Genomic DNA, 17,451 nt, shown 5'->3' on the forward strand with positions numbered 1-17,451 from the left:
TAAAGACAGTCAAAAGCTTCATTGTAAGTCATTCCTATTGGTGTGTATTCTACAATGGTCCGTTTTTCCTGTGGCTTAGGAGCATTGAGTTCTTCATTAAACTCTTGGCGAGAATTTTGTTCGATGGCCACCACCCGATTTGCTAATCCTTCTACCACATTCAAGACCATGGCAATGACATCTTGCAGTTTTCGAATTTCCTCTTTTAGACTTGACGAGTCTTCCTTGGTATTATCTAAGAAAAGACTTTCATCCTCCTCAATTATGGCCACTTCATCGAGAGAGGTCATATAAGCTGTCTCGATCATAGGCTCTCCTACAGGTGTGATAAGAAGTGATGGATCAAAGGATGCTTGGTCATCTTCGATGGCTAGAATCTCGGAAGTTTCATTGTTATCGATCAGATCTTGAATAGCTTCTTTGAGTTTCCAACACTCTTCAGTGTCGTGACCCTTTCCTTGATGATATTTGCAGTGCTTATTAGGGTCCCACTTAGGTGGCCTAGCTTTTGGAACCGGATCTTTGATGGGCCCTATGGGCATCACTAGTCCTTTGTGATGTAGCTTCTCGAAAGCCGTTTCATAACTTATACCAAGTGGAGTGAACACCCTTTTTGATCTTTGGATTCGTGGTTTAGAGGTGTTTGTAGCATGTACCTCATTAGAGGAAGAAGAAGGATGGTCGCTCTTCTTTCCTCTCGCACTATTATCTTTCAGAAGGTCATCTTCAATGTCAATGCCTATATTATAGACAGCTTTTAAAGTATTCAAGTTGTGTTGGTACTTTAAGTGCTTTGAATACTTCCCTTGGAGATTCTTGATAAACATCCTCACAGATTCTTTTTCGGTAGGAGCCTTGACCATATTAGCAGAAGTTTCCCTCCATTTAGTGAAGAAAGAAGTGAACCCTTCGTTTTCCTTTTGTTTTAACATCTCCAGTTGTCTGTAGTCTGTTTCGTCTTGGATGTTGCACTTATATCTATCTATGAAAGCGTTTGTGATCGACTCCCAAGAAGAGGTTTTTTCTTTCTCGAGAGAAAAGAACCATTGTTGACAAACGGTCTCGAGAGATAGTGGGAACAGAGAGGGGAAAACCTTCTTATCGATACCCTTAATGCTCATTATAGTTTCAAAAGCTCTTAGATGAAAGTAAGGGTTATATGTTACCTTGAATTTAGGGATGTCAGTGGCGTTGAACTTATGCGGAAGAAGTTCTTTGTCCAGCGAGACCCCTTGCGAACTCATACCCTGAAATTTATAGTCACTAGATAGCTTGCTTAGACTCTCTTGCATGAGGTTCATCTGTTGTTGCTTCACGGGGTCATTGACCCTAAGTGCGAGAAGTTTCAGTGTCTCAGTCACAGTAGCCAGTTGGTTCTTAAGATCATTGATTTCTTCTTGAGTTGCCATTATCTTCTTAGCCTTCCTCTTTTGACGAATCGGTTTATCAAAAAGCGAGACTTGAATAAAGCGGTTGTCCTTGATTAATCGCCCTTCTCTCCTCGACCAAGTACTATGGAAAAGGAATTTGGGGATATTCATTGTTAATTATTTGACTCCGACTTTATTCAACATGCGATTGATGGAGGAAGTGAAGAAAGATGGAAGAATGCGAAAGAAGATTTAGATGGAGAAATATGAAGAATTAGGAATAGAATGTACCCCCAACTTAAACGACGGAAAAGACCGACTCATGCATGAACCTAAGACATGGCCATGGTGATGTGTATTCAAAGTGTGTGATAATACTAGTGAGTGTAGGTGACATGTTGAGACTTTTGTCATGACCATGTGGCTAGATTATGTGACTAGACTCAAGTAAAGACTAAGTTAAGACTTCACGTATATGCATTAAACTGGATAGACTGTGGTATTTTAGTCATAACTTTTTATCTGCGACTCTGATTGGGATGAAACCAACGCCGAATTAAAGATAAAACTCGGGGCTACAGATCCATAGGTTGTAAGACTCGTAGTTCTTTCTAGAACTCCAGATATGACCAAAACAAGTTGACGTTTGTGCAGTATACGGGAATAAAAATCCGGGTTGACTTAAAGGAACTATGACTCGATTTTATGTTTATTTATTAGCTCAAATTAATTAATTAATTAATTAAACAAAGTCCTTTAGTCATTAATCAGTTTATTTAGTCTTAACACATGTCAAACAAACGGTTAGGAAAAATCACATAGAGTATGCACAACAAATAATGCACAATTAGTCAAGTAGGCACAATATGATGCAATGAGTTTGCAACCTAACCATGGCTCTAGTTCTCTAAAGTTCGGGATATGGGTTAGTCAATAGAAGGTCCATGGTTAATTGTCCGGATGCACCGCGCAGAAGCCTAACCGTGAAGGGTTGGCGCGAGTGGATGGGACACCGCGAGTTTTAGAAAAAAAAACTCGCTTCCATGGTTTGGTGAATTCAACATTCTCGGATGTACCCTTTGTTGCACAGAGCGTTCAATCGGGTAGATGGAGCATGAATTCCCAGAGGGTTATTTCCATATGTAGAACACATATGGGTTTCAGAAAAGTGAGAAAAAATTCAATCAGGAAGTAGAATCGAGCAAACAATACGGAAAAACCGGTCGAAATTAGAACGCATATTTCTGGCTCGGTATTGGGGGAAATTGGCGCCAGCAAACAGAGACTGGCGCCAACTTTTACCTGTAGCGCCTGGCGCCAATACTGGCGTCTGGCGCTACGGCTAAAAGTGTGGCGCCAAGCTCTGGCCCCTGACGATACTTCCCACATGCCTCAGCAGCTTTCTGTGCTCGATAAAACCTTCGCGTGGTGTTATTTCAGTCCTAGTTGTGAAAGACATTTCTCAAATTTCCTACGTGTAAAATCCTATATTTTTTACTCATTACGGATGGTCTTTCCAATGAGATCCTTTTTATGCATATGACAATAATGTTAATAAAAATTATGCACATGAAATACTTAGAAATTTTCGAGTCTCATCCACTCATTCTAAATCATTGCCGAAACAAATTCAGGAATTAAAATAGAAATCCTCCCCAGCGGAGTCGCCAAAAACTGTAGGGAATAATTTCAAGCCTTTAATCCCACTAGCTCGAACCCAACTGTGATCATACACTAAAGTACGGTGGCGTCCAAAAGGGAAGAAGATAGAGCAAAAGAGTCGCCAACAAGTTTTTAAGGAACTTGTAAACCGTTCATAGGATGAAGGTTACACCCCTTAACGATCCAAGAGATCGTCAACTCCATAAGGTCTAGAACCAAATAAGGGTTCGGGGATGAAGGTACAAATCCAACCTAAAAGAGATTGAACCTGCCCTAATAATAGGCCTCTACTTTATTCTGATCGTATTCATGTGCTCTTTTTAATTAACATGCAATCAATAGGATTAACCCTAAACCTGTTTATCTATGTTGGTTGAATATAATGTACAAATAAACTATTATTGGCGATCACTTGAATTTATAATCATATTAACCCTAAACAAGATTATTAATTATCTTATTAAGCATGATTACAAGTACCAATTCCCTTTAAACATGCATCAAAGGTGTGATCAAGCAATAAATAATAAATAATGTATCAAGCAACATAATCAATAATAATCATGAATAATAATAATAATAATAATAATAATAATAATAATAATAATAATAATAATAATAATAATAATAATAATAATAATAATAATAATAATTATAATAATCATAAATAAAATAATCATCATCAAAATAATAATAAATTATAACAATTATAATCATAATCATGTTCATGTTAATAGTAAAGCTTAATAAAAATAGCAAGATCCTAGGCATGATACTAACAAGATTAATAACAAACCCTAGCATGTCACTAAGCGATAAAAATCAAATCTTTAACCCTAACATGATACTAACATCATAAATATTAGGAAGAGCATAGGAAGCATCACAACAATCATATTTAATATTAAAATTACCCTAGACATGATACTAGGAATATCATAATAACAATATAAACATGATTTCTACATCATAATATCAATTAAAACCATTAAAGCACTTACTTTAATTGATGCCTCGTACCTCTTTCTAATAACAAAATACACACGTTAGTAACTTCAAGGAAAATAATAAAACAAACAATTAAATTAAATAATTGAAATAGAGATTTGGGACCAAACCCTCAGAAATTAAACCTTTCACGCCTAGGGCGAAGGCAACTTCGAATATGGCTAGGTGTATCTAAGTCTTGCGAATGCGGAATTATTTATTTTAGAAAAAGGCTAGTTTAGAAAAGAGAGAGAGAATAATCAAGAAAATCTTGATGAGAGTTGGTGATTGAAAAAGGGGAGATATGACCTCTATTTATAGGAAAAAAGAGGGTCGAAGAATTAAGAAAAGAATCCAAATTCGAATCGAAATAAAACTCGTAGACAACAGTTTTTGCGGATTTTGTTTCTATCATATCTTTTGATCCAGGAATTGGAATAAGATGAATAATATGTCGTTGGAAAGATCTTGAAGTATAATTTCTAACCCAATTGGAATCAGATTAAAATATGTTGTAGAATAAAAGATATGAACGAAATAGTGAGACGGTGTCAGTTTTGGATAGAGTTTGATATCTTATTCATATCTTTTCCGTTATACCTCGGAATTATTATTATAATATATCATTGGAAAGATAATTTCAAGATCTATCCAACCATATAAAATTTGGATAAAAATATGAGGCACGAAAATAATATCTGACTGTCTTTGAACATGTTTAAATCCGAATAGAATTAGGACTTTAAAAAAGGAAAGTTTTATAAAAAAGGAAAGTTTATATTTAAATCAAATTCCTTAATCTTATCTTTTCAAAAAAGGATAATTAAGATATTTTAGAAACTTATAGAAGATTCTAATCAATCCTTATTAGTTTAGGAATAGGATTAAACCTTTGGACCCTCCTCATGATCATTGGGTCGTAGGTAAAATCCGGTTCGGGCCCAGTTTAGTATTTTGGCAATAACTTCCTCATTATCCATCGGAATTGGGCTTATAATATATCGTTGGAAAGGTCTTTTCAAGCCCCATCCAACTACACCATTATTGGACCCTTATCATGGACCAAACTAAACTGGAATGGACGTTTTCATAAAATAGAGTGGGTTTTCGAAAACAGAAAGAAAGAATTTTAACAAAAACTAACCGCAACACTAGACTTTTCACACTTTCACCTCATTCGATTATGGTTCGACGTGAAAGGTATTCATCACTGGGTTTGGTTTTGGGGAGACACAAATGGGTGTCTACAGGGCGTCTGACATGTCCATTACAAATAATGGGTTATTTGTAACAGGCATGTTACCTGCTCGTTACAAATTTGTAATGAACGTTTTACTTGCCCGTTACAAATAACATTGTCCATCCATAACGGCCGTATACGTAACAGCCGTTGCCCGTTACGGATGTGCTGTTTTTGCCTGTTATGTATAGATATTTTTCCAATAGTGGATGTTACACAAACAAGCAAAAATACAAAGGATATAAAGTAAGCAGAATCGCTTAAAAGTTCGGGTGAACCGTGGGTAGGTTCGGGCGAACATCCAAAAATTTCAAGCGAACCATGGGTAGGTTCGAGAGAACGACCGTGAAGCTTAACCTCGATCTTTAAAGAAGTTGATTAAAGGAAGTTCGGATGAACCTTCAAGAGGTTTGGCTAACTTATGGCCACGACAACTTAGGGATTGATCTCTTCATCTTATTTTTAGTTTAGTTGAGTTCAGTTCTTATCTTAATTTCCTTCTCTCATAGAATATTCGGTTCAGTTCAGTTTAGTTTAGTTCAGCTCCAATAAGTTCAGTTCAATTTAGTTTAGCTCAATTCAGTCAATTAGAACAGGCCCTTAACTTCAATTGTGCATAATTTTTTTGTTTCTCGATTAAATTTATCTTATGACCTATCGTTAGAGCTCTTGGACTTTACTTTCATCTCCAACTTGAATCAATTGAATATTCTTTAAAAAAAAAAAAACTATAGTTGTTTAAAGGTGCACTTCCCATTTTGACTAAGCAATTACTCAAGTTTAAGGCCAGTCAAATTCGAGAATTAGCCACCAAGTAGCTTAGCACGAATTCATGTCACAACACATGTCATTTCTTCTGTTCTTCAACTTCCTCCACCAAATTCCATACACCCACATCATAAGATCTTGTCACCCTGCTCTTTTTTCCCTCAATAATGCTCCCAAAAAATGTAATTCCATAAATGCAGTAATTCTTTTACAAATTCCCATTATACTGTCCACGTCATCATTTAAGCATTAATTCACTTTTTTTTTTTCATCCGATTCAACCCAAAATCGCGATTTCAATTAGCGGTTTCCAAATGCAGAAAACTGCTAACTGAAGTAGCGGTTTCCCATTTTACATTAAAAAAAATTATTATTATTAAAATAAGCTATCAAATCCACTACATTCAAGGGACAAATTCAAAAGACATACTGAAATCAAGCTATATGATTGATAATACTCCAAATCAAATTAAAAAAAATCAAATCTGAGCTCTGATTGTTACTACTCCAAATTAAATCAAACTTATTTTTGTTAGATCTTACATACTATATTTATATATACATTATCAACCTAGTGACGGAAAATCTTGTGATGATGAGGTAGCGGTACTGATACGGTGGTGATGGCGGCAATGGCACAATGATGGTGGTGATGGCAGCAGTACGTACCCATAGAAGTAACTAAAATTTTAGGGTTGAGAGATAATTGCAAGATAATCAATTTCCCAAACTTAATTTATCCTATGCCCAAATTAATTCAAAAACTCACCGACCAACGGGGTTTGAGGATGATAAGAAGCAATAAATAATGAAATTGGAAGATAAAGTTTGAGCAAGGAAAACTGAAATAGCAATGGAGAATGATGGAACTTTGGTTTGAACGCCAGGAGAGAGAAAAAATGTTAGGCCTTGTTTTTTTGTTTTTCTTAAATGTACTAGTGTAATTTTTATTTTATTTTTTTGAGAAAAAAATGTACTGGTGTAATTATATGGTGGAAACCGCTATTTCACGTATATTTGAAGTAGCAGTTTTGTGATAAAACTGGATAAAAAATATAATCAATTAAACTGCTGACGTGGACAATATATTTAGAATTAATATAAAAAAGTGGCTGCAATTTTTGGAATTACAGTTTTTTGAAACATTATTTAGGGAAAGCACTCACTCATAAAATAATTAAAAGAAAAGAAAGCAAAATAATAAAGATAGAAAAAGTGTTTGCTTATAAAGTTAATAAAAACAAAAGCACTCACAGCAGGATATACTATGAACTTAAAAAACAGAATTTAAAAGCACAGAACACCACCCTTTACCAAGAGTTGCAAAAAACACAGCCTTAAAGGTTAAGGACTTAAAGGTGGTGGCAAATGAAACTTCATAAAACTTTTGAACAAAAGAAAAATTTCTTCTACGACACAACATGCAGCTGGAGCAATAAAAAGTTCATGTCTTTTCTCTTTCTCATCTTCTTCTTCTTTCTCCAAAGCTCCAAAAACCCATTTCAATTTCCCAGGTAAAAACTCTTCTTTTCACTGTTTTTTTCTTAATTAATTTTTTATGGAAACTTTGATACAAATAAACAAAAATGTTGGTATTAAGGATTCAAATTTCTGGGTTTGAGTTCCACCCATGGTATATTTCCTAACATTCTTCTGAAACCATTCTGTTAAGTTTTGTTGATTTTATTGTTTGAGATTTTGGTTTTGCTCCTTTCTTTTATTTTTTTATTTTATTTTTTGTACCTTTTTTTTTTTTTTTTGCTTTGGTTGTTGTTAATATGTATAATTGTTGATTTGTTTATTTATTAATGTTGGAAAAATTATATAGTAGATAATTTTTGTCAGTGTTCCTGTTTTACTGTCCCTTCAGTGTATTAATTATATAATTGGTTTCCTCTGAAGTAGTTTTTATTTGAGTACTTTTTTGTTCGACTAATGTAATGTGTTGTGCGCTTGGCAATTTAGCACCTCCCTTGTTTGTTTGTTTGTTTTTTTTTTTTTTTTTTTTTTTTTTTTTTTTTTTTTTTTTTTTTTTTTGTAACTGATTTTAAAGGGAGATAGAAAACAAAATCTAGGAGAAAAGATAAAGAAAAGAAAAAGAGTAATCTGCTAATGGTTTGTATTTACTATGAGATATCTCCCTACAGCAGTATTGCTGCGGTCAGGGGTAGGGTGGGGGTTGAGAACACCAGCGGAAAATAAAAGGGGCTGAAGTTTGAACCTTCAGCCATTGGTAACAAAAGGGTATTAATTGTGAAACATAAAATATTTCTTTGTTGTACATGTTAAAAAACGGAGGTAGTATATATGATAGCTCAACAAAATTTAGGTGGTACGGAAACCTACAAGCATCGACTATGATCCTCCCCTGGGTGGTGAAATAGTCTATGAGCTTGCATATGTAATAATTTTGAGCACTTGTATAGAAATATTAAGCTACTAGCTACCTAATTTTATTTAAGAAGATTTCATAAATTTGGTACTTTTGTAATCTTGGTGTTTTGCAAATTTTCAAGATGTTGACAAAAGTAGTGGCATGTGAAATATGGAAGGAGAAACTGGTCTAATGGTGCTATTTGATTTGGTATTTGGTATTGAGATTCTTAGATAACAGCATTTGTTTAAATTCTTTCTTTCCCTTGCAGCTTCATTATGAATTATTCTCTGTGAAATTACTGTTGGTGTGGCGGATAGAGGGATAGGAAGTGTTGTAAGTCTTAGTACACCATGTAGCCTTGGGTTGACATAGGATGATATTTAAAGAAGTGGAAACATGTGAAGCTTTTTCTCTTTTTATGATACCTTCCTCGTTATTTGGATGTAGAAGTGATAAAGAATCAGCTTGAACATTTGCATAATGGGTTGTGCTTCATCAAGGTTTGATAACGAAGAAAGAGTACGGATTTGTAAGGAAAGAAAGAGGACTGTGAAACAACTGTTAGGGTACAGGAAAGAATTTGCCAGTGCCATTTTAGCATACTTGAAGGCATTGAAAGACACTGGCATAACCCTGCGACAATACACTGAGTTAGAGTCGCTAGAGTTTGAGAGTCAAGTGAGATCATCTCCACCTCTCACTCTTCCACCCGCACCTCCACGCCCTCCTCCAATTGATAGTCCTGATTCAAAGAAGCTTGAAGACAATCAAAATGGAAAGGAAGCACAAGAAGAGATTACTGAGGTTGGTGAGGGTAGTTATTGCCCCCCTCCACTGTCTCTCCGCCTGTGGGATCCCTGTGACTTACTTGAGAGTTCTTTGGGACAAGATAAAGTAGAGAGTGTATTGGTTGAAGACATGGATGAAGAAAATTGGGCTGAAGCAAGAACACAGTTTGATGAAGATGATCAAGTGCATGTTACATCTGATAAAACCTCTGATGCTGTTAGAACAAATTCGCCAAATGTTGATGATAATTTGTCCTTGGTGACTGGAAAGATGAATCATATGGTAGATAGACCCATGGTGGTGTGGAGGAAGAGAAAGACATTATCGGGCATAGTTAAGGAGCTTGATGATTACTTCTTGAAAGCATCTGCAGGTGGGAAGGAGATAGCAGTTTTAGTAGACATGAGCACAAGTAATATTTCCCTGCATCACAACTTGAAAGCAAAAAAGGGCAAGTCTTTATCCTCTACTATATTGCTACATATGACCATCTTGTTTGAGTTTTCTTCTAAATGTCAATAAGCTTATCGCTTCTGATTTTCATTTCAACCATTTCACTTCTAATATCATACATATGCATATTTGTTCGTTTGTAAAATCATAATAGACAATTCAGGTCCTAAATTTTTGCCTTCCAAGCTTGCTTTTATTTGTTTGAAAGTATGCTTTATTTTCCCTTTTAACTGTAATTGGTTGCTTTTTCAATTTCTTGTTCCTTTCGGAAGTTTGGACTTTAATCAGCCACTAAATCATATCCTTTCTCCAGAGTAACTGCCAGTTGTAAGACTTGTAACAAATTTGATTATGAAAGGGACATGTTTCAAAAGAGTTAAGATAAATTTTGGTGAATAGTTTCCACTAAAACCTGTATATACATGGGAACTTGGCAATGTTATAGTTGGTATCTTGCGCTAGATGACCTTTATATCTAGACATAAATTTTTCTGTTCTATTACATAAGTGATTTCCTAGGTTGTTTTGGTAGCTCTATACTTGTTGCAACTCAAAATTTTATAAAAGTACAAGTTACTCAAAATGTGGTTCAGTTGCATGACATCTTATGAGAGCCTTTATTAGTTTATTTGTAATAGTAGATTGAAAGAATGATTGTGTTTGACATTGATCGAGGACCACCTCTTTGAACTACCTCATATAATAAGATGGGTGATATTTCTATTAGCACGTTTCACAGGAAAAGTAGGCGTATGGTCAAAAGCTTCCTAATCATGGTTTAGGAAGTGAACTAGAAGTGTGCAGCTTGTGCGTCAAATATGCAGTGTCCAGTTGGCTATAGCCAAAGCCGATTCTGGGTAGAGCAGTAGCTGGTTAACTTTGATTAAGTAGTTTCGTAAGTAGTTAGTTATTTGGAAGGATTAGTACTTGATAGTCATGGTACAACAACCTAGGATCAGATTTTGATGCTTCAACTCGCTGTCTTGTTAAGGCATTGACCTCTGAGCATTGCTGAGCTTAAAAAAAAAAAGGAAAAAAGATGACATGTAATTTTCTGTTGCAATTTCACGGGACATGCATGTTGATGTGTAGAGCATAACTGATTTATTTATTTTTTTTCCAAACTCTGAAGACAAAACTAGCTTTAGTGTAATCTGATAAACTTGCTTAACTGACAAACTTTCATTTGTCAGCTGGATGCTATTTCCTATTTGGAAAACTGTTTTTAATGTAAGTTCAATGTCAATCTGTAGCAAATTGAATTAAAATCATAAACCCTTTTTCTTGGAATTTTGTAACACTATCGTTGATAGCATTTAGTTTTATCTCTAGTAAGCTCTCATGAGTTATCAAGTCAACTTGCAGCTGAAAAAACAATTAATAATGCTGTTTTTCTATCTGCTTCAGGGAAGGAGAACAACTCTGGTCGCTTGAGTTCTCTGCCATTGAACTTGTCATCTAGATCACTGCAAGTGGAGAAGGATAATTTGGAGCCCAGCACCCCTACTGAAGTAACTGAACCTTGCAAGCCTGGAGCACACTGCGTCTCGCTTGAGAAAATTTATGCTGAAGAGCTGACACTCTACGCGACAGTAAGGGTAAATTCTAAACATATTATATACATAAATTTTAGTAGTCATAGGTGACTGACTGGATGATTCAACTAATACTTGAAGTTTTTGGGACACTTGAAGTGTGGGATAAATTTTAAAAAAATGACCAAAACCATCAATTTGCAAATATCAAATGATTTCCAAAGGCAATAGAGGATACCCAAACTGTCTGTGTTCAGGTTGTGCTAAATTCGGGGTAACAAAAACTAATAATACCATGTATGATTTAGCTTTCAAGGTAAAAGAGAATAAAATTTAGTTGGTTTTTCTGTTAATATTGTACATTTTCATAATTGAGTCTAGTGTATTGTGACTGAGAACTTGATCTGTTAGTCTTAGAAGAAGATACCAAAACCAAGACTCCCAAGTTTGCACCATTCACTTTAGTTTGATTATGTACTGTTGTTAAATGCCTAAAACTTTCTTCAGCGCTATGGAATGACAAAGATTAAATATAAGCTTCCCTAAAATGGACCTTATCTTAGGCAGATTACTCAAAATGAGTGTACAGATAAACACATACTAATGTTAAACCATGGCTACCAGCTTATTTTTATAAAAAATTAGAAAAAAAAAAAGGGAAAAAAAGGCATCATTTCATTCAAGTGTTTAAATGATAATGCTGTAATGTATGCAGGAAGAGGAGATGTTAAAAGTGGAGCATAAGAGAAAATCTTTATCATTACGAAAGCTAGAAGATGATAATGGTGAATTGGACAAGATAGAGAAAACGCGGTTTGCTGTCGAAAATTTGCAATCTGATATTGTCCGTTTGCAAGAGTCAGTGAAAAAGACATCTGCATCAATATTAACAATCATAGACAAGGAGATGCATCCTCAGCTTATTGCGTTACTTACCGGGTAATCATCTTTAACACTTTGTTTGGATAGGAAGAAATGGAAGGAAAAGAAAAGAAGAGGAATGGAGGGGGACAAAATCTCTTGTTTGGGTAAAAGATTGGGGGAAGGAAGGGAAAGGAGAGGGAGGGATCCATTTTCCCTCTCTCTTTAATAAGCATAATCTCTCCAAAATTGGAGAGATTTGGAGGGAAAATGGAGCTCACCTCCCCCTCCCTTTCTTTTCCCTTCCCTTCCTCCATTTTCCCTCCCCTTCTTTTCCTTCCTTCTTTGCTATCCAAACAAAGCGTAAATGTTTGATATCTGATAAAAATTACCTAATTTTATTATGCCTTTAAAGTATTTATTGGTGCATAGTTTTAGGTAATAACTTGTGGTGTAGTTACCAATTATTTTTCTTATTAGGAAAAATTGCCTGCAATAATCCGACCTTTTGGCCGTCCGCCGAAAATAATCCCGCCTATGGATTATTTTTAAATAATCCCACCTTTATACCCACTCCGCTATAAATGGTCCCATTTTACTTGGAACCGGTTGAGCAGGTAAATTTTTTTTTTTAAGTAGAATTTACACGTGTCACTTCTTGATTAGTCTAAAAAATAAAAATAAAAAGTAGTAAAAAATCACCACCACCCCCTAAGCCACACCAATTCAGCCACCACCATACCCACCACCACCTAACCTAAACCCTAGAACCGCCATCCCACCCACCACCGCGCTGATCGGGGAAGGGGAAGGAGAGAGAGGCCGGAATCGGTGACAAGCTGCCGAAATCGGGGAAGGGGAAGGAGAGAGAGGCCGGAATCGCGACGGAGGAAGGAAAGAGAGAGGCCGGAATCGCCTGAAGGAGAGAGTGCCGAAATCGGGAAAGGGGGGCTGGAATCAGGACGGGGGGAACGGCCGGAATTTGGACGGGGCAGGGAAGGGGGACTGGGATCGAGACGGGGGAAGGGGTTTTCGAGGGTGGTTGACTGGTTGGTTGTTTCAGGGTGAGGGGACCCCGAGTCGGCGGTTTAGGTGGAGGGAGAGGGTGGTCAGAGTTGTTGGTGGCCGACGGCGCTGACGCTGGAGTTGGGGTTGGGGGCTGGTGCTTTCGTGACGGAGGTTGGGGCTGTCGTGAGGGAAGGAGATGGTGGTTATGTGATGGAGGGAGGCGCGGTGTTCAAGGGAGGGGGTTCAGGGCACCGCCGGCGTTGGGGGTCTGGGTGACCGGAGCCACGGGGATGAGGTGTCAGGGGTGGTTGGGGCTGGTGGTAGGTTTTAATTATTTATTAATTTTATTTAGTTTTTTTAAAAAAAACATTTAACTTTTTTTAAAATTTATTTTATTTTAATTTTATTTTTTTGACAAATAGCATGGCGACACGTGTCAAGTAACTTGTTATAACAGGTTACATGACCGGTTGGGACCATTTATAGCGGAGTGGGTATAAAGGTGAGATTATTTAAAAATAATCCATAGTTTGGATTAATTTCAGCGGACGACCAAAAGGTCGGATTATTGCGGGCAATTTTTCCAATAATGATGAAATCGAAGGTATTTACGGAAGATGGTGGGGTTTTTTTATAATCGGATTAGATAGAGTGTGGGTCCATAGCTTTAAGTAGTGGAAAGAAAGAAGTGTTTCAAAAAGTACCGTGCCATAGCCAAAAATAAAGAGGAGCAAACTACATTGGACAAACAAAAAAGACAAGTGGAACGCTAAATTGAGATAAAGGGGGTATCTCTTTTAAACCATAAATGCACGCTACTTTTGGTCCCAAGGGACTGAAAGTATTTATAAGCTCCCATGTTTTCAATTGTATTGTTATGTACTCGGTTTGCACTCGACACTAAGGTAAATAATTTGCACTAATTTAAGAAGGGAAGCTTGATGATTGATTACTAATTAATTGGAATTACAAACTAATGGGAGATAATTATAGCTTTAGCCTATAAATCTCTCAAGTAGTTTGAGGCTACAAATCTCTCAATGAGTTCACTCAAATTTCTGGATGATCCTCCCTTGTTGCTACTACTACTTACTTATACTAACAAGGCTAATGGTCAAGGATGACTTTAAGACTATTACATGTGATCGGTGTGATACTTAACACTAAAATAGAAAAGCCATAAAAAGACATATAAGAACTTGGTTGCTTGCTTTCCTTCTTTTCTCTTAATTAACTTTGTCATGTTGCAAAGTAATGTGGCTTCCTTATGCTGCTTGCTGCCCCTCCTTGCGCCTCGAGTATACCCACAAGGGTTGACTTGGGTCGTTGACCTGATCCATACATGTATCTGCTTTATACACGCAAATAATTTGTTGCCTATATTAGACATCGAGTAGCCATGCTTAGCTGCTCCTAAATAGCAATCATGCAGATCTCATTTCACAATGTTAGCATGTTAGCATCACTTTGGGACATGAAACATTATTTCACTATCACCTCTACATGTCCTGACTTGCTTTAAGTTCATTATGATAAGCTCTGCTTAAGTGATCCATCTATCTTAATAAAGTATTCTCTTTCTCACTAACTCTCTTAATCTTCTACAATTTATAACCTTTAAGTCACATGCGAAAGCTGGTGAGAGAGCTCTCATAACTTCAGTGTACCCTTCTTTTTCTTCATTAGCTCAGAATTTTGATTTATATTCAAAGATTGAATTAATTTAAAAATTAGTGGATCGTGACTGAATTTCAAATGGTGTTTGGTTGATTTAATAGTTATAAAATCTTTGTTTTTGTAAAATACTCTTCAGTTTTCAAGTAACTTCTATTTATATATATTGGGGCGTAGATTATATGTTTGACTCTATATTCAATGATATAAGTGGTTAATTTCATATTTAGAGTGCGATACATTGGGTTGTTTGTTAATTCCGTATTTGGTGTAATTCATATCATCTTCATTCAAATGTGCATGTATATCTCCGTATTTCAAAATTTGTTACCTCTGGCATAGGATTTTTTCCTTTTTTTTGTTTTGGAAATGGTGATGCCACTGATAGGATTCCTCTACTCTAGCTGCTGTTCATATCTTTCTGATTAGTTCTATCAATTCAGGTTTGGATACCTAGTACTCATGGCACATTTTACACCAGAAAAATGAACATTGGTGTCTATAGGAGAGTAAAATTTATGCATTGAGGATTTGTAGTAAAAAAAAAAAAAAAGGATCTTGTAAAGAGTCCTGAGGATCTTTACTACTGCTTAAAGAAAAACCCATTCAACTCTGAAATCATTTATCTTGCTCTAGCAAATAGAATATGGTCTTTCATATTCGTATTTTGTATGTTTTAATCACTTCCATTGACTATTAGGAAGCTGGCCTTTATTGGTCGCCACCTTAAAACACGAAGAAGTTCTTCTCTTGAACTTGCCATCTTAGAAGGGCTGCGGCGATCTTGATGAGAAACTCAAGGATTCAAAAGAGAGATTCCCTGAGTTTATTTGGCTGAATTTTGGAAAAAAAAAAAAGTGTTCTGATATGATACTATTAATTGTGGACCATTTGTCGATTCTTGATGAATGCTAAAGCATAGAAATACTTTGTATAACAAGTGATTTTCCTTTTCCCTCAAGAAAACTAAATTATGACATTTTGCAGGCTCATTCAAATGTGGAAAACAATGAATGAATGCCATCAAAATCAGATTCAAATCTCACAGCAGGTGCTACTTCTAACCAGTCATAACACAGAACCAATCACTGAAAATCATCGTGAAGCAGCTATGCAGCTTGAGGGTGGGGTCAGCTTTTGGTACAATAGCTTTTGTAGACTCACAAAGTTCCAAAGAGATTACATAGAATCCCTGTGCAAGTGGATTCAGCTTACTGACAGTGGTATAGACAGTGAAAATCAGAACTGCTGTCCTTCTGAGGTCCGAGCACTCTGCCAGAATTGGCTGCTTGCCCTTGATAGACTACCTGCTCAGGTACTGAGCTGTTTAATAAGTGTCATTTACATATTAGATTTGGGTTCAGTTTAATACAACACAAACTGCAGGTGGTTTGTCCGAGTCTATTAATGTTATTCAAATTACACATTCGTAAATGACAGGTTGTTTCAGAGGCCATTAAGAGCTTTCTTAAGGTTATACGATCCATAAGATTGCAGCAACAGGAAGAATTCAACCTGAAGAAAAAAGTTGACAAGTTGGAGAGGAAATGGCTGAAGGAACTAGAGTCACTAAGTGAGATTGAAAAAAAGCTTCAAGTAAGCAATAGGTTTGCAGATATGGAATCTGGTTTCAGCCCGAAGCATCCATTATCTGTCAAACGTGCAAAAATTGGTGACTTACAAAAGATGCATGAAAATGAGAAGGCTAGGTATTTGAGTTCAATCCAGATTAGCAGGGCCATGACCTTGAGTAAACTGCAAAAAAGCCTACCGCATGTATTTGAAAAACTGACAGAATTTTCAAATTCCTGCAAGCAGTTTTTCGAGACTGTTCTTAACCACGCTGACCAAGTTTACAACGCTGATGAGAACACCCACGCTGATGGCTAAAATTTTGCAGGACTTATCGCCCAAGGTCTGATAAAATTTGTGTGCTATTGTCATTGGCAATTCGGCTTTGTGTTCCTTGATACATATGCAAGCTTTTAACTAAACACTGCTATGATGAATTCATTTCGCTGAACTTCATAATTAAAATTTCCACTTGCAGCTGTTACCAATTGTAGAATGCGCATAAATGGACTTGGATATGTTGTTTCGGAACCCAATATATGAATTAATAACTTAATATACTGCCTCTGTTTAATAATGTTGTTAACATTTACTATGTGTAGACACCTAAAAATGTCTCTCTAAAACCAAACCCGGTAATGAACAACCTTTCACCGCCATTATTGGTAGGGTTGAGTATTTAATCTTTGGAGTGTTTAAATCCATATTTCCATTCAATATATTTGGTAAACCAACCCAATTCATAACCCATTTTCCCAAAATATAGCTTATTTTCCTCTTTTGGTATCCACATCACAAAACCGAGAGAATATGATTTTGTGGCTATATAATTTTGATACAAATATTATTGGGTTGGATATGCTTTTCAATAAGCTTTCCAATGGTATATCATAAGCCCAATTCCGATTTAAAACGAACAAGATATGAGCAAAACACTAAATTCGGCCCAAAATCGACACCCTTATACTAAAACGGCCATATCTAAAAATCTATAAATGATTTTGACCTGATTTGAATTGGGTTGGAAAGTAGACTTGATAAGCTTTCCAAGACGTCACTAACCAAGCTCAATCGACAATTGCAATTCCTAAATAATGGTACATATCATTAGAAACTACAATGCAATCTAGCATAATGCTTAAGGCCTAATCGAAT

At 36.1% G+C, this 17,451-nt stretch overlaps 1 protein-coding gene across 4 annotated transcripts; it reads left to right on the top strand.

Moving 5' to 3' along the window:
* The first annotated feature begins 7,099 nt into the window (after positions 1 to 7,099).
* LOC145634768 (protein ALTERED PHOSPHATE STARVATION RESPONSE 1-like) lies at positions 7,100 to 16,848 on the top strand. Of its 4 annotated transcripts, none has more exons than XM_081686149.1 (6): positions 7,100 to 7,541; positions 8,905 to 9,644; positions 11,054 to 11,244; positions 11,897 to 12,120; positions 15,712 to 16,039; positions 16,165 to 16,848. In XM_081686149.1, the coding sequence occupies exons 1-6, from the start codon at positions 7,396 to 7,398 to the stop codon at positions 16,612 to 16,614; spliced, it is 2,079 nt and encodes a 692-aa protein (XP_081542275.1). In that variant the 5' UTR covers positions 7,100 to 7,395; the 3' UTR covers positions 16,615 to 16,848. The 4 variants fall into 4 exon arrangements, with proteins under 4 accessions (XP_081542275.1, XP_081542277.1, XP_081542276.1 ...); XM_081686151.1 differs by having other exon boundaries at positions 7,102 to 7,660; positions 8,673 to 9,644; XM_081686150.1 differs by having other exon boundaries at positions 7,102 to 7,541; positions 8,673 to 9,644.
* The last annotated feature ends 603 nt before the right edge of the window (positions 16,849 to 17,451 follow it).

This window comes from Chenopodium album, chromosome 6 (genome assembly GCF_948465745.1).
Source record: "Chenopodium album chromosome 6, dcCheAlbu1.1, whole genome shotgun sequence".
NCBI classification, from domain to species: Eukaryota; Viridiplantae; Streptophyta; class Magnoliopsida; order Caryophyllales; family Amaranthaceae; genus Chenopodium; species Chenopodium album.